Genomic DNA, 16,945 nt, shown 5'->3' with positions numbered 1-16,945 from the left:
AGAAGAATGGTGAGCACTTACATCATTAAGGATCTCCTGGGCTTTCCTGACTTTGACATGCTCAACACTATCAGCTGCCACCCATCCACAGCCACGGATCCATTCCAAATCTGCCTTGTAGACATTCTTGAAGGAGAAGATGAGAGTGGTTATGTAACTATTTTTAAACTTCCTATTATCTTGTTTAACATAAGTTTATATTTGTTACATAGTCTCCAGTTCTTAAAATTAAGTATGAACAGAGAAAAGTTCACTAGACTTACATCACTACAAAGATCATAGACTTTGCGAGCCTGAATAACATCATTCTGATCTGGTAGGCAGGTCCAGTTGTGCAGGTAAGTTCTGTAATTATCATCATTGACCTGCATCTGACATTTCTTGGCTAATTCAAAAGCCAACATATCTACAGGGAGGTTGAACTTAGTCTTGGATTTGTTGAAGTCTTTCTTGTACAGGGCATCACTAGCGATCTTAGCAGAGTTCACAGCCAGGATCATAAGTGGATCATCCTGGATGCTTCGGGCACCAATGTGATGACCAACTTGCTTACGGTAGCCTTCCATGTAATTGTACTGCACAAAAAAATGTCAGAGGTTTTCTTGTGGCAATAGAAATATCTAATGGGCAACATATACAGAGATCTAAATAATTTAAAGATAAACTACTACTTACATGACTTTGCACTTTGGTGGTGCTGATACACTGTTTAATAGGAACAGCATCTCCAGGCATGAAATATGAGGTAGCCTTTGTCTTATCCCAGTCCTTGGTGTAGAGTGTCTGTGAGTGATAAGAGAAATAAAGTATAATAAATAAATTAAAATGAACATACAGTATCTTTGCTCAAGTTATTAAGTATTTCATTGGCACTTGAAAAGATGCAAGGAAAAATTTGCACTAACTGGATGAGTATTCTTGGCCACTTCCCTGGCTGTTGCCAGCAGTGGGGTGTCCAGCATTGTGTATTTGACCTTATCACGGTGCCATGCCTCACGGTAGCTTGCCTGGGAGAGAAGAACACAATTGTTCAAAATACAGGTTTAATACACCATTGAAACAAACATTTGTTGTTTAATAGTGATGTACTCTTCTACACATATTAGATACAATATGACAAAGGCTTTCATATAGAACCTAAAATGGAATTATCATCTTTACAATCTGAAATATAATGACATCTTTTTAGAGAATAGGATTTCTCACCTCATTCAGCACACTAGCAGAATTCTTGGCACGCAAAATATCAAGCCTATCTGAAGGAACAGTGTACTTCTGCTCATCCAGCTTCACACGGTAGCCTCTCTGTAAACAACAATCACAAAAAACACAATTTTTTTTCTCCTTTTGTATCGCCAAAAGTAATAGGCACACATAAAAATAGCCAAGTGTTACATATTCATTTTCAAAAGAGGAGAACAAATTTTAAGCACTTACATCTGCCAGGATCTGCTGGGCATTCTTCACCTTCTTGACTTCTAAGCATTCATGGGGGCTCCAGCCGCATCCTCTCAGCCATTCTAGATCAGCCTTGTATACAGCCTGTTCATCATAAGAAGAAAAATGCTTATATCTTCACTAATCCAATAGACATATTTAATAGTTCCTGCTCTAAATAAATAAATAAATAAAACTTTAGCTGACATCACTCAAAAAGACCTTGAGTAAATGGCCATGCAAAAAATGAATTAATAAAAATCACGCACATCACTGCGCAGGTCATAAACCTTCCTAGCCTGAACAACATCGTTGGAGTCTGGCAGGCAGGTCCAATTGTGCAGATACGTTCTGTAGTTGGCATCATTGACTTGGATTTGGCATTTCTTAGCCAGTTCAAGGTTCAACATATCCGCTGGGAGATTAAATTTGGTCTTGGATTTGTTGAAGTCCTTCTTGTACAGGGCATCACTTGCAATCTTAGCAGAGTTCAGGGCCAGCATGATCAGTGGGTCATCCTTGACGCATCTAGCTCCAATATGGTGCCCAACTTGCTTACGGTAACCTTCCTTGTACTTGTACTGCAAAGATGAAAAGATAAAGATCATTTTGTGCAAAATTTGGCTACAAAAAAGTATATTTTATTCTAAAAATGTTCTTGCAAGGCTTACATCACTAGCAATGTCTCTAGAAGCTCTGGCCTTCAAAACAGCGACAGCATCCTCTTTGATCTGGTATGCTTTTGCCTTCTGGGAGTCCCAGTCTTTAGTATACATTTTCTGTTGACAGGACAAACAGCTAGTGAAAATCGATTAAAAACAAACAAAGAAAACAGGTGGAAATTTGAAGGGTTTGCTTACATTGCTGACAGCAATGGCATTGGCCTTGGACAGTATAACTGCTGGTGTGTCTGGGTTCATATGGATTGTCGTTTTGTCTTTTTCCCATGCCTCCTTGTATTTTCTCTGTGATCAAAGAACAAGAAAACAAGCATATCTGTTCACCAAAGGTAGTCATTTGTTTTGCATACAGTTCAGTGATTTTAGTGTAATGGAACTAATACGCATAGTTGCTGGACATGAAACAAGAGAAAATTACACAAAAATTATTTGTGATGCTAAGAGATATGAGCATTGTTTGGAGCACTGGAGGGATGAGAGCAGCTTACTTCACTGAGGATATCAGCATTCTGCTTGGCTAGAACAATGACAGGCAAGTCCACTGCACTTGTGAATGGGACTTTGCTAGGATGCTGTCTATACAGTCGCTCGTTGAGGACTCTCTGGGCATTCTTGACTTTAATAACTTCAATAGAACCTTGTGGCATCCAGCCGATTCCACGAAGCCACTCTAGGTCACTCTTATACACCGCCTAGGAAGACAGTTTGAAACCTGGTCAGCCGTGAGCTGATATATTAATGAACACCATTTGTAATTTCTCAGAAGATATATACTTACATCGCTGCGCAGGTCATAAACCTTCCTAGCCTGGACAACATCATTGGAGTCTGGCAGGCAGGTCCAATTGTGCAGGTAAGTTCTGTAGTTGGCATCATTGACTTGAATTTGACATTTTTTGGCCAGCTCAAGACTCAGCATGTCCACTGGGAGATTAAATTTGGTCTTGGATTTGTTGAAGTTCTTCTTGTATAGGACATCGCTAGCAATTTTACCAGAGTTCAGGGCCAGTATGATCAGTGGGTCATCAGTGACACTTCGAGCTCCAATGTGATGTCCTTGTTGCATTCTGTAGCCAGCTTTGTACTTGTACTGCAAGAATATAATGATGAGTATCAGCTTTGTTTTATATGTAAATTGCTTATGTCAATTTAGACTACAGACACTTACATCACTGATGATGTCCCTGGAGGCCTTGGCAGCTTTAACAGCAACAGCATCTTTTGGCAGGAAGTATCCTTTCTTAAGACTGTCCACATAGGCTTGGTGGTAGTATTTCTTAAAAAAAAACAAAAACATTAAGGATGTTCAGTGGCTGACAGCTGTATCATTTTGATACTGATGTTTTCAGTCATGTATTGCAAAAGTGGCAATGCACTTACAATGCTGTTGTTGAGTTTGTTCTGCCTTCCTAACTCAATCTCAGGCGTATCTGGCATGATGTGGATTTGGATTTTCTCCTTATTCCAGGCATCAACATAGGCTCTCTGCAAAGCAGTAATGATTATGAATGGAGAAGAAACAGGAGTGAACCATTTATGACTATTAAAGAATATATGTTCAATTGCACAGTCATTTAATGTGTTAAAACATTAATAGTACATTTGTTTTTCTCACTATTTCTTCACAAGAAAAAAATAGAATAAAAACTACCTGGTCCATGATGTGAGCATTGGCTTTGGCAAGAGCCATTGGGACAGAGTCTGTTGTGCTGGTAAACTTGAATTTGCTTGGATGCTGACGGTATTTCCTCTCACTCAAGATTTCACTGGCTTTTTTTACCTTTTCTACCTCCACAGAGCCAATGGGAACCCAACCTGTGCCTCGAATCCATTCCATATCAGCTTTGTACACAGCCTGGTTTTAAGTGAGAGAAAAGACATTATTGCTTTCACCTTCAGCTTTAGAGGTAAACAGATATATATGCCAAAAAGGCCTTGAGTAAATGGCCATGCAAAAAGTGAATAAATAAAAATCACGCACATCACTACGCAGGTCATAAACCTTCCTAGCCTGAACAACATCATTGGAGTCTGGCAGGCAGGTCCAGTTGTGCAGATACGTTCTGTAGTTCGCATCATTGACTTGGATTTGACATTTCTTGGCCAGCTCGAGATTCAGCATGTCCACTGGGAGATTGAATTTGGTCTTGGATTTGTTGAAGTCCTTCTTGTACAGGGCATCACTTGCAATCTTAGCAGAGTTCAGGGCCAGCATGATCAGTGGGTCATCCTTGACGCATCTAGCTCCAATATGGTGCCCAACTTGCTTACGATATCCAGTCTTGTATTTGTACTAAACAAAAATGAAAGCCTTTAGATGTCTTAATTTTAATTATTATTGCAAATGCATGTCTCTTCAGTTACAACAGCTAAATTTACAATATTAGTGGTACTTCATGGAAAAGAAAATGGTATACTCACATCACTAATGATGTCTCTGGATGCTTTGGCAGCTCTGATGGAGACAGCATCTGATTTAATGTCATATCCCTTCCTGAAGCTGTCCTCCACTGCTTGCCTGTACAGTTTCTGTTTTTTTGTTTTAAATCAAAGGGTAAGTAAAACTCAAAATCAAATAACAACTGAGTCATGGTTCTATAAACATATGAAGTAGTACTAAAGTGAATACTAAAAAGAATAAAAAAAAAATAACATTAATACTTGAAACTTACCCTGCTGTTCACAATAGCATTGGCCTTAGACAGCAGAATTTCTGGGGTATCAGGGTTAATATGGATCTTGACCTTATCAGCTTCCCAGGCTGCAATGTACTGATGCTGAAATGTAACAGCAAAAAACAATATTCCAATGTTAAATATGTGGGAGCAGTAATATAAGGACACAAAGAATTAACTAACAAATTACGCAAAAACTAAATTCTCTTCTATCTTGGTGATAATAAGTTTATGCTGATTTCATCTTTTTATATGTTTCCAATTAATCGAAAACAATGAGGTCATTTTACCTGGTTCATAACGTCAGCATTTGTCTTTGCCAGGACCATGGGTATGGACTGCATGTCTTGTGTATATTTAAATGTGTCTGGTTTCTGCCTGTAGAGGCGATCGCTGAGGATCTCTGCTGCTTTCTTTGCCTTTAAGACATCTATCGAACCAATTGGGACCCATCCAATGCCCTTCATGTCCTCAAGGTCAGCTTTGTACACAGCCTAAATAAGGAAAGGTCAGTGCAGCTGTTTACCTGCTGAAAAACTGATTGGATTAATAAAAAGATATAAATTATTTACTACAAACTTACGTCACTGCGCAGATCATACACTTTCCTAGCTTGGACAACGTCGTTGGAGTCTGGCAGGCAGGTCCAGTTGTGCAGGTAAGTTCTGTAATTGGCATCATTGACTTGGATCTGGTTCTTCTTTGCCAGTTCAAATGCAAGCATGTCCACTGGGAGGTTGAACTTTGTCTTGGATTTGTTGAAGTCCTTCTTGTACAGGGCATCACTAGCAATTTTAGCTGAGTTCAAGGCCAGCACGAGCAGTGGGTCATCCCGCACACTCAGGGCTCCAATGTGGTGACCAACTTGCTTACGATATCCAGCCTTGTACTTGTACTACAGTGAAATAATTTAATTATTAATTATTTGAGCATCAGTCATTTATGTTTAACAATTGCATGGAAATGTGCAAGACAACAATTGTACAGAATGTGCAAGACAAGAAAATACTTACATCACTAACGATGTCTCTAGATGCCTTGGCTGCTCTGATAGCAACAGCATCACTGCGCAAGTCATAGCCCTTCTTCTTGGATTCTTCATTGGCAAATTTGTACCTTTTCTATAAGCAAAAAAGACACATATTTAAATATTGTTTGTGAAGGATCTTTAAAGAATGCAAATAAGCGTACATTGTAAAATACTGACATGAATCTATGTTCAGTATTCAAGACTTCAAGACACTATGAAAAAACACTCTTACCTCACTGTAATTAACATTGTTCTGTTTTGCCAGCAAAATATCCATAGCATCAGGCATAATGTGAATCTTGGTCTTTTCTTTTTCCCAGGCTTCAATGTAATGTTTCTGTGGGAGACAAATTAAATTGATAAGTGCAGCTATGGAAGTTAATATTTAAAAAATGAATGAATGATTTTAGTGTACATTGTTACTGTACCTTATTAGCAATCTCAGCATTGGCTTTAGCTAAGACCAATCCCATGTCCTGGGTTGTGCAGGTGAACTTGAAGTTGCTTGGGTGCTGACGATATTGTCTTTCACTCAGAATCTGCCCAGCTTTCTTCGCTTTCTCTACATCAAGTGAACCAATGGGGACCCACCCCAGGCCTTGCAGCCATTTCAGATCAGCCTTATAAACAGCCTAAGTGAGAAGCAAAATGAGTCAAATGATATCACATCAAACAAGTCTCTACACACTGCATAGTGTCTCACTCAATTGTACAGTGTACAGACACATAAGACGTACATACATAACAATATACTTACATCACTCTGGAGGTCATAGACTTGTCGGGCCTGGACAACATCGTTGGAGTCTGGCAGGCAGGTCCAGTTGTGCAGGTAGGTTCTGTAATTGGCATCATTGACTTGGATCTGGTTCTTCTTTGCCAGTTCAAATGCAAGCATGTCCACTGGAAGATGGAACTTTGTCTTGGATTTGTTGAAGTCCTTCTTGTACAGGGCATCACTAGCAATCTTAGCTGAGTTCAGGGCCAGCACGAGCAGTGGGTCATCCCGGATACTCAGGGCTCCAATGTGGTGACCAACTTGCTTACGATAGCCAGTCTTGTACTTGTACTACAGTTTAAAGGTGACCAAAGCAATGTTTAACAATTTTCATTAGGTTCACCATGTATATTTAATGATAATATATTATTATTATAAATGGAAAACTCACATCACTTATGATATCTCTGGATGCCTTGGCAGCTTTGATAGAAATGGCATCTCCACGCAAGTCATAGCCCTTCTTTTTAGCCTCTTCATTAGCAAGTTTGTATTGTTTCTAAAGAAGAGGTTAGAAATTAGAAGAAAAAACTTTGCCAGGAGAAATTCTGATTATTTTACCAATAAAACAATGCTTGCACCTTACCACACTGTAATTAAGCTTGTTTTGTCTTGAAAGGACCACCTCCAGTGTGTCTGGCATCATATGAATCTTTGTCTTATCACTCTCCCAAGCTGAGATATAATTTTTCTGTAGTGCAAAAATACATACATTTAAATACATTCAACCATAAATCAAAAGATGGATCTTTAATTAGAAAGGGGCTAAAATGTGTACATATCTTAAAAGACCAAAAGAATCAGGGAGTGCATTCATGCTTCTTGAAACAATACCTTGTTCATGACTTCAGCATTGGCTTTAGCCAAGGCCAACCCCATGTCCTGGGTTGTGCAGGTGAACTTGAAATTGCTTGGGTGCTGACGATACCGTTTTTCACTCAGAATCTCTCCAGCTTTCTTCACTTTCTCTACATCAAGTGAGCCAATGGGGACCCATCCCAGGCCTTGCAGCCATTTCAGATCAGCCTTATATACAGCCTAATCATACACAGAAACAAAAAATGTATATTTCATATTCATTAATTAAATTGACATGGTATTGCATGACGTTTGAAACAAATGATCAAATTCACAAAATGTATTTATAAAAGACAGGCAAGCATATAATAACACTTACATCACTCTGGAGGTCATAGACTTGTCGGGCCTGGACAACATCGTTGGAGTCTGGCAGGCAGGTCCAGTTGTGCAGGTAGGTTCTGTAATTGGCATCATTGACTTGGATCTGGTTCTTCTTTGCCAGTTCAAATGCAAGCATGTCCACTGGAAGATGGAACTTTGTCTTGGATTTGTTGAAGTCCTTCTTGTACAGGGCATCACTAGCAATCTTAGCTGAGTTCAGGGCCAGCACGAGCAGTGGGTCATCCTGGACACTCAGGGCACCAATGTGGTGGCCAACTTGCTTACGATAGCCAGTCTTGTACTTGAACTACAGTGGAAAATGACAAAATGTAGAAAAAAGAAAAAATCTCAAATGCAGTTTACAATGTAAAAGTCATTTACCCTTAAAGGGGCCATATCCTACATTTATCTAGCAAGGTCCACTTATGACATTTATATGATTTTATGTACTGAAAACAGCCAAAATTTATTTTCTAATCTCCCCTAATTCTTTAGAATTAAATGGCGTGTTTATGTTACTGTGCCTTTAAGACTGATAAATGTATACAATTTCTGTTTTGTGCTGATTGTATTGTGCTTCCCTCAAAAAGCAGTCTGGGCTTAAAAATGCTGAACAAAAATTGCTTCTGAAAGGGTTGTTTTCATTGTTTAGTTTGCATAAATGGACTGTATAGACTTGGGAGTGAACATCACAGTTTGAAACTTTAACAATACATATTACAACAACCTCTTTTATTTTCTAAATTGCAGAGATTTCAGTTTTCTATGATATGGGTCCTTTCACCTTTTTACAATATATAGTAAAATGTACAGGAAAACCATTTAGCAAAATAAAAAAAGGATGGACATACTGTTAAGCTTTTCAATGATACTGTTAAAAAGGATGCACTTACATCACTGATGATATCTCTGGAGGCCTTGGCTGCTTTGATAGAAATGGCATCACCACGCAAATCATATCCCTTCTTCTTGGCCTCTTCATTGGCAAGTTTGTATAATTTCTGAGTGGACATTCATGAGAAACATGATATTATGAACAGAACTTACAGACCTCAATGAAGCTACTGCTTTGGAAAACTATATCAACTCTAATGAGCATTTCTCATCAGCTGAGCACAATATTGTAATTCTTGTATGACTCACTTCACTGTAGTTGACTTTGTTCTGTTTAGCATGGACCACCTCCATTGCATCTGGCATGATGTGGATTTTGCTCTTGTCATTCTCCCAAGCTTGGATGTAGGTTTGCTGTCAGAATTCATTTAAGGAAACACATAAAACATTTATGTTTATGTTTAGAACATAATATCAGATGCATGTTTTTATGTCAGTGCAACAGTTACCTTGTTCATGATTTCATTATTGGCTTTAGCCAGGGCCATTCCGATATCTTGAGTTGTGCTTGTGAATTTGAAGTTGCTTGGGTGCTGACGATACCGTTGTTCACTTAAAATCTCTCCAGCTTTCTTTGCTTTCTCTACATCAAGAGAACCAATGGGGACCCATCCAAGGCCTTGTAGCCATTTCAGATCTGCCTTATAAACAGCCTGTGAAATAGGAAATGAATATATTAAATATTATGTCCATTGATGAATCACTAGATATATAAATAATACTGTTTTATGTATATATATATATATATATATATATATATATATATATATATATATATATATATATATATATATATATATATATATAAACAACTCACATCACTCTGGAGGTCATAGACTTGTCGGGCCTGGACAACATCGTTAGAGTCTGGCAGGCAGGTCCAGTTGTGCAGGTAGGTTCTGTAATTGGCATCATTGACTTGGATCTGGTTCTTCTTTGCCAGTTCAAATGCAAGCATGTCCACTGGAAGATGGAACTTTGTCTTGGATTTGTTGAAGTCCTTCTTGTACAGGGCATCACTAGCAATCTTAGCTGAGTTCAATGCCAGCATGAGCAGTGGGTCATCCCGGATACTCAGGGCACCAATGTGGTGACCAACTTGCTTACGATATCCAGTCTTGTACTTGTACTAAAAAGGACACATATCAGGTTCAGTTTACTGAAAATTTCTAAGTAGCCTGAGAGACATTTTTGCAGTTCCTAATACTTACATCGCTAGCAATGTCCCGAGAAGCTCTAGCAGCAATAACAGAAATGGCATCATTGCGCAAGTCATAGCCCTTCTTCTTTGCCAACTCGTTGGCAAGTTTATATTGTTTCTGGAAAAAAACAGAATAAATTTCCAATCAATTCAAATAAACAAAAAGGTATCACCAAAAGATTTGGACATCACAGCAGCATGATGCCAAATATCCATTAAAGTAATAACTGATGGTCTCATTTTGAATATAATCAATGAATAGTAATTAGCTATCTCAGTGCTTATTTAGTTTAAATGCTGTTTTACTAGAAATAGCTGCCTCGTACAGAAAAGTATTCAGTAAAACTGACTGACCTCACTGTAAGTCACTTTATTCTGCCTTGCAAGGACCACCTCCATTGTATCTGGCATCATATGGATCTTGGTCTTATCATTCTCCCAAGCTTGGATGTAATTTTTCTGTTAGAAAAAAAAAGCGCTTTATTATATTACTAATCAGCAAACAAACAAACAAACAAACAAACAAACAAACAAATAAAAGTCTACCTTGTTCATGACTTCAGCATTGGCTTTAGCCAAGGCCAATCCCATGTCCTCAGTTGTGATTGTGAATTTGAAGTTGCTTGGGTGCTGACGATACCGTTTTTCACTCATAATCTCTCCAGCTTTCTTAGCTTTCTCTACATCAAGTGAGCCAATGGGGACCCATCCCAAGCCTTGCAGCCATTTCAGATCTGCCTTATAAACAGCCTGTGAAATAAATGGAATAAAACATCCATTATTAAAGTGAACAGAATGAACAAAGTGGTGTATAAGGGAAAAAATGTTAGCATGATCAACATGCCAAAAGAAAACTCACATCACTCTGGATGTCATAGACTTGTCGGGCCTGGACAACATCGTTGGAGTCTGGCAGGCAGGTCCAGTTGTGCAGGTAGGTTCTGTAATTGGCATCATTGACTTGGATCTGGTTCTTCTTTGCCAGTTCAAATGCAAGCATGTCCACTGGAAGATGGAACTTTGTCTTGGATTTGTTGAAGTCCTTCTTGTACAGGGCATCACTAGCAATTTTAGCTGAGTTCAAGGCCAGCATGAGCAGTGGGTCATCCCGGATACTCAGGGCACCAATGTGGTGACCAACTTGCTTACGATATCCAGCCTTATACTTATACTACCAAACATAAAAAAAAGTTTCATTCATCTTGTGCATATTCAAATCAGTTATCCATTAATGTACAGAAATCATTTATTGTGTCCCAATAAGAGAAAAACTTACATCACTAGCGATGCCTGTGGATGCTTTAGCTGCTTTAATAGGAATAGCATCAACACGCATGTCATAGCCCTTCTTCTTTGCTTGTTCATTGGCAAGCTTATATAATTTCTAAAAACAGGAACAAAAAAGCAAACCAAAAAAGACATCAAATTAATATTTCTGTGTGTGGGTCACAAGTACAAATTTAATGGATAAGCAAACAAATGGTTAAAGATTACTAACCTCACTGTAATTAACTCTATTCTGACGTGCAAGAGTTACATCCATTGCATCTGGCATGAGGTGAATTGATGTTTTGTCCTTCTCCCAGGCATCAGTATAGCTTTTCTGTGAAGGAAATTATAGTTTTTATAATTAAATAAATTAATGATGTTATATTATTTATCAGTATATTTCTGTTATGCAATACAAACAACATAAGCAGCAAAAAATTCTGACAAATGTCTGAGGCCAAATATGCAGTTTTAAAATGAACAGAAAAACATTTCAATCTGTCAAATAAGAAAGTGTGAAGAATCATGCTGGCATATATCAAACTCTCAAAAACAGGAAAATATTGATGGAAATCCAGAAGCAGAGTGATTTAGAATCTTGCTCACAACTAGGTCCACGGTTAAAAATTATGTACAAGGTTTAGATTCTAAAAAGCCTAAAATGTCCTTGCCTGTTTAACATTTGTTCTGCTATGAGGCCATGATTATTTTTTCTTTGCAATAAGTGAAACAAAAACCCAACAATGTATGACACTAACATAATGCTATGACACGAAAAACTGTAAACATTTCAAAATGTACTTTTAGCATTGTGATACCCTCTTAAAATCCCAATCCTGAATATCTTTTTAGAACATCTGCACAGAATAATCAAAGAAATCACAAACAAAGAATTGAGCCAAGTACCAAATTAAGCAGCATGTTGGCATCAAATTACCTTATTAATGATCTGATTGTTAGATGCAGCTAGGACCAAGTCCATGGAAGTCATATCTTTGGTGAACTTGTAGTTGCTGGGATGTGTACGATACAGCTTTTCACTGCCAATGCGACTAGCAGTCTTTGCTTTCTCCACATCCAACGAACCAATGGGAACCCATGGCATTCCTCTCATGTAGTTATTGTATTCACTCTTATAGATGTTCTGTGAAAACAAACAACAAAATTAACACAAAAAAAAAGAAGTTTGTTCAATCAGTTTGAACAAATGCTAACTTGTTTGTGTTACATTGTTAGCATGGCTAATAATAAACTGATTGTGCTTTAATTGTAACTTTAATATGCTCAGTGGAGTTTAAAATCGCAAACGTTTTAATGAGCAAGGGTTTTCCTCATAAAATTAGCTAACTCACATCACTTGCAATCGTTTGCATGTTGCGAGCTAGTTCCAAGTTCATAGCATCAGGCAGAACAGTGTAGTGAGAAATGTGCTGTTTGTATCCAGCGTAGGTCTGAACAGCAGTAGTATGCTTGGCCTGCACAATACTCAGCATGTCCACAGGGGAGTGGTATTTCAGCTTGGCCTTGTGATAGTCCTTCTTGTACAGTTTATCACTTTGGATCTTGGCCACCTGCATGTAGTGCACCAACAGAGGGTCATCCTGAAGACTACGGAAGCCAACATGGCGGCCTCTTGACTTTATGTAGTCCAGTTTGTACTTGTACTGTAAATTGTAAAAAGCAAAACATAAAATAAATAAATGAAAGAAACATAATGGATATAATAAGGTATTGAATTAATCATTAAAGGTACTCACATCACTGGCAATGCGTGTTGAGGCTTTGGCAGCAACCAAAGGTATGGCATCCACTCTGAGGTCATGACCCTTCTTCTTTGCAGCTTCCATTCCAGCTTTGTATGCTTTCTGAAAAACAAATTTTACCATGGTGCTCTTTTAAAATGCCGCCTTTCTTATGACGCTAGTGATGATCAAATATTAATTGTGGCTTTGAGATACTATTGCAAGTAAAAATGGCATATTTTAGACCTACCTCACTCATTGCAATAGCATTGGCCCTTGCCAGAAGAATCTCTGGGGTATCAGGCATGACGTGAATCTTAACTTTGTCCTTGTCCCAAGTAGCTGTGTATGCTTGCTGCAATTCAAAACATGCAAAAATAAATAAAAAAACTACTGCTGAAATAATTAAATGTGGGATATGTATGAGAGGTAATTTTGCTCAGTAGATCTGGCCACCTTATTCATGATCTGGTTATTTGCAGTGGCTAGTGCCAGGTCCATGGAGTCCATGTGCTTGTGGAAGGTGTATTTGGAGGGGTGACTGCGGTACTTCTTCTCACTCAGTATGTTCCCTCCAACCTTTGCAGTTTCCACTGACAGTGAACCAATGGGCACCCACCCAAGACCTTTCAAAGAGGAATTGTAATCACTCTTGTACTCAACCTGTAAATATTATAGAGATGGTCATGAACAACACTTATCAAGCCCACACTAATTCAAATATTGCACACTGTCAATGAAGCAAAGTCCACTCACATCACTAGAAGTGACATTCATGGTGCGAGCTAACTCCAGTTGCATGGCATCAGGGAGCAGTGTGTAGTGATGGAGACGCTGCTTGTAGCCTGCATATGTCTGAGCCTTAGATGCATTCTTGGCCTGCACAACGCTCAGCATGTCCACAGGAGTGTGATACTTCAGCTTAGCCTTGTGATAGTCTTTCTTGTAGTTCTTGTCACTCTGCATCTTCGCCACCTGCATGTAGTGCACCAGCAGCGGGTCGTCCTGAAGACTGCGGAAGCCAACGTGGTGGCCTTTGGCCTTTTCATAGGCCAGCTTGTATTTATACTATAACATTGATAAAATGATGGCTTCATTAGTAACTCAGATCTTTACACCACATACTAATGAGTATATGCAAAAACACAAAGAATACATTATATCTGGAACAAAAGGGAACAACTGATTAACATACATTACTGGCAATATTCCTTCCAGCTTTGGCAGCCTGGATAGAAATAGCATCTGGTTTTAGGTTATAACCCTTCTTATTCATTTCCTCAAGGCCAGCTTTGTAGAGTTTCTGAAAAAATGCACAGAAAATATTTGAGAAAAACTAAGCAGAACAGTAAAACTAATGCAATCAATGATTTGCATTTAAAGAAGCAGTAAATAATGCCAAGCTTGGTTATGAAAACCAACATTGTTCTACTGTTAACATAAGAATTTTTGTCCAACTCTTTAATGTGAAACATCTTTCAGCTTTCAAGGAGCCATTAGAAAAATGTAAGACCATGACCATATAATTATACATGTTTATAAAATGTTCATGTATTTATAAAACAAGATAATTATAAGTACATAATAGCATATTTTAAAACAAACTAAATTATTATTCATAGCTTTTATTACTACCTTAGAAAAGTAATATTAAATGTCTGTTATCAAACATTCTTTACATTGAATTTTCTGATTACATGACTTTACCTGGCTATTAGTCACCGCATTGGCCTTGGCAAGGAGAATTTCAGGGCTGTCAGGCATCACATGGATGTTGAGCTTGTCTTTGTTCCATGCAGCAATATATGCTTGCTACAATAAAACAGATTTAAAACAGGTTACTGAATAGCTAAGCTCCTGTTATCAGACAATGAAAAACAAAACTCAAACTAACTTTGTTCATGATCTGGTTATTTGCAGTGGCTAGTGCCAGGTCCATGGAGTCCATGTGCTTGTGGAAGGTGTATTTGGAGGGGTGACTGCGGTACTTCTTCTCACTCAGTATGTTCCCTCCAACCTTTGCAGTTTCCACTGACAGTGAACCAATGGGCACCCACCCAAGACCTTTCAAAGAGGAATTGTAATCACTCTTGTACTCAACCTGTAAATATTATAGAGATGGTCATGAACAACACTTATCAAGCCCACACTAATTCAAATATTGCACACTGTCAATGAAGCAAAGTCCACTCACATCACTAGAAGTGACATTCATGGTGCGAGCTAACTCCAGTTGCATGGCATCAGGGAGCAGTGTGTAGTGATGGAGACGCTGCTTGTAGCCTGCATATGTCTGAGCCTTAGATGCATTCTTGGCCTGCACAACGCTCAGCATGTCCACAGGAGTGTGATACTTCAGCTTAGCCTTGTGATAGTCTTTCTTGTAGTTCTTGTCACTCTGCATCTTCGCCACCTGCATGTAGTGCACCAGCAGCGGGTCATCCTGAAGACTGCGGAAGCCAACGTGGTGGCCTCTAGCTTTCTCGTAGTCTTTCTTGTACTGGAACTGTGAACAAAGCAACAATACTGTAAAATGACTGTTAAAATGAATACACATTATAATGCATGTTTATTATAATGTTCAGTGAATACATATGTTGCATGGTAAGGTACCTACATTATAAATTATTAAAAAAAAAAAACAGGTTCACTTACCTGATGAAAATTAGAGATTAAGGACAAAAATGACTAAATTACTTACATTACTAGCAATATGTCGTCCTTGTTTGGCAGCAAGTATGGGAATAGCATCAGCTTTCATGTCATATCCTTTGGCAATGTCTGCATTCCACTGAGACTTGTAATGTTTCTGTAAAAAGGGAGAACAAGATGCTTGTATTGCAAATGAGCGTTTTTTCACTTTCGGTCTGGGTTAACAAACTTTTCAACATGGCAAGGTTTAAGTATGTCTTTGGTGCTGTCACACAGTATGCAAAACTTCAATTACAGTATCTAAACTAAGGCCCTCTGTCATGTGATTTACCTCACTAATAGTCTGGGCATTATACTTGGCCTGCAGAAACTGTGGGCTGTCTGCAGGCAAGTGGTAGGTGTGCATGAATTTCTCTCCAGAAGCTTTATAAGCAGCCTGCAATAGAGAAAATAAACAATACAAACAATTGGAGAATTGTGGGTTTACGTTTAATGCAACTACTGCATTATATAAGTAGCTTTTGAAGTTTACTTACAAGATTTATCTGCTTAGAGTTACTCATGGCTAAGGTCATGTTCATTTGGTCTGTCAAACTAGTGAACTTCAATGTGCTGGGATGCGTCCTGTAGGATTTCTCATTCAGGGCAGCATTGGCAGCCTTGGCTCTCTCTACATCAATAGAACCAATGGGAACCCAGCCTGCTCCCTTGTAGATGCTGTTATATTCTGAGCTGTACGTATTCTAAAAAGATAAGAAGCAGATGCACAAAATTATCTTCTAGATTTCTTAATATATTTGAAGAAGTTAGATAAAATAATGTGCGACTTACATCACTCTGAATCTCCATCATTGTGCGAGCCAGATCAATATGCATGGCGTCTGGAAGAAGTGTGTAGTGATGGAGAGGCTGCTTGTAGCCTATATATGTCTGAATCTTAGATGCATTCTTGGCCTGTACAACACTCAGCATGTCCACAGGAGTGTGATACTTCAGCTTAGCCTTGTGATAGTCCTTCTTGTAGTTCTTGTCACTCTGCATCTTTGCCATCTGCATGTAGTGCACCAGCAGTGGGTCGTCCTGAAGACTGCGGAAGCCAACGTGGTGGCCTCTAGCTTTCTGGTATGCAAGCTTGTACTTGTACTGTAAAATTAACAAATATTTAAATGATACAATTCCAGCAGCCCTTAACCTTAAATATAGATGCAAAGTGAAATGTGGAGCTACTAACATCACTGGCAATATCCCTTGAAGATTTGGCAGCAACAACTGGTATTGCGTCCTGTTTCATATGGTGTCCTTTTAAAATATCCTTCTTGTGTGCATATGTGTAGTAGGTCTGCAAAAAGGTAAAAGTTTAGCAGTTAATGTGAAATTAAATAGAGATAAAAAAAATGTATTATCA

General features: G+C 38.5%; 1 protein-coding gene across 17 annotated transcripts in view; it reads right to left on the bottom strand.

Annotated features, from left to right (window-relative positions):
- The window catches only part of neb (nebulin), a 64,015-nt gene that overhangs the window by 29,333 nt on the left and 17,737 nt on the right, over positions 1-16,945 (bottom strand). For 14 of the 17 annotated variants that reach the window (XM_037539442.1, XM_037539426.1, XM_037539425.1 and 11 more), the window contains exons 29-80: positions 16,772-16,879; positions 16,372-16,683; positions 16,077-16,283; positions 15,872-15,976; positions 15,590-15,697; positions 15,083-15,394; positions 14,783-14,989; positions 14,596-14,700; positions 14,084-14,191; positions 13,645-13,956; positions 13,345-13,551; positions 13,139-13,243; positions 12,904-13,011; positions 12,499-12,810; positions 12,084-12,290; positions 11,376-11,480; positions 11,154-11,261; positions 10,737-11,048; positions 10,424-10,627; positions 10,232-10,336; positions 9,888-9,995; positions 9,494-9,805; positions 9,126-9,329; positions 8,926-9,030; positions 8,676-8,783; positions 7,778-8,089; positions 7,435-7,638; positions 7,187-7,291; positions 6,992-7,099; positions 6,580-6,891; positions 6,251-6,454; positions 6,055-6,159; positions 5,806-5,913; positions 5,376-5,687; positions 5,083-5,286; positions 4,790-4,894; positions 4,539-4,646; positions 4,099-4,410; positions 3,769-3,972; positions 3,498-3,602; positions 3,286-3,393; positions 2,896-3,207; positions 2,606-2,809; positions 2,298-2,402; positions 2,109-2,216; positions 1,707-2,018; positions 1,438-1,542; positions 1,207-1,305; positions 906-1,007; positions 676-783; positions 264-575; positions 22-126 (exon numbers count right to left, since the gene is read on the bottom strand). In XM_037539442.1, coding sequence (XP_037395339.1) covers positions 22-126; positions 264-575; positions 676-783; positions 906-1,007; positions 1,207-1,305; positions 1,438-1,542; positions 1,707-2,018; positions 2,109-2,216; positions 2,298-2,402; positions 2,606-2,809; positions 2,896-3,207; positions 3,286-3,393; positions 3,498-3,602; positions 3,769-3,972; positions 4,099-4,410; positions 4,539-4,646; positions 4,790-4,894; positions 5,083-5,286; positions 5,376-5,687; positions 5,806-5,913; positions 6,055-6,159; positions 6,251-6,454; positions 6,580-6,891; positions 6,992-7,099; positions 7,187-7,291; positions 7,435-7,638; positions 7,778-8,089; positions 8,676-8,783; positions 8,926-9,030; positions 9,126-9,329; positions 9,494-9,805; positions 9,888-9,995; positions 10,232-10,336; positions 10,424-10,627; positions 10,737-11,048; positions 11,154-11,261; positions 11,376-11,480; positions 12,084-12,290; positions 12,499-12,810; positions 12,904-13,011; positions 13,139-13,243; positions 13,345-13,551; positions 13,645-13,956; positions 14,084-14,191; positions 14,596-14,700; positions 14,783-14,989; positions 15,083-15,394; positions 15,590-15,697; positions 15,872-15,976; positions 16,077-16,283; positions 16,372-16,683; positions 16,772-16,879 — 9,282 coding nt within the window. The remainder of the gene's footprint in view (positions 1-21; positions 127-263; positions 576-675; positions 784-905; positions 1,008-1,206; positions 1,306-1,437; positions 1,543-1,706; positions 2,019-2,108; positions 2,217-2,297; positions 2,403-2,605; positions 2,810-2,895; positions 3,208-3,285; positions 3,394-3,497; positions 3,603-3,768; positions 3,973-4,098; positions 4,411-4,538; positions 4,647-4,789; positions 4,895-5,082; positions 5,287-5,375; positions 5,688-5,805; positions 5,914-6,054; positions 6,160-6,250; positions 6,455-6,579; positions 6,892-6,991; positions 7,100-7,186; positions 7,292-7,434; positions 7,639-7,777; positions 8,090-8,675; positions 8,784-8,925; positions 9,031-9,125; positions 9,330-9,493; positions 9,806-9,887; positions 9,996-10,231; positions 10,337-10,423; positions 10,628-10,736; positions 11,049-11,153; positions 11,262-11,375; positions 11,481-12,083; positions 12,291-12,498; positions 12,811-12,903; positions 13,012-13,138; positions 13,244-13,344; positions 13,552-13,644; positions 13,957-14,083; positions 14,192-14,595; positions 14,701-14,782; positions 14,990-15,082; positions 15,395-15,589; positions 15,698-15,871; positions 15,977-16,076; positions 16,284-16,371; positions 16,684-16,771; positions 16,880-16,945) is intronic. The other 3 variants (XM_037539439.1, XM_037539441.1, XM_037539440.1) reach the window with 3 other exon arrangements.

Source organism: Pygocentrus nattereri, chromosome 6, assembly GCF_015220715.1.
Source record: "Pygocentrus nattereri isolate fPygNat1 chromosome 6, fPygNat1.pri, whole genome shotgun sequence".
NCBI classification, from domain to species: domain Eukaryota; kingdom Metazoa; phylum Chordata; class Actinopteri; order Characiformes; family Serrasalmidae; genus Pygocentrus; species Pygocentrus nattereri.
The sequence above is the reverse complement of the archived record's forward strand: the minus strand, read 5'-3'. Positions and strand labels throughout refer to the sequence as shown.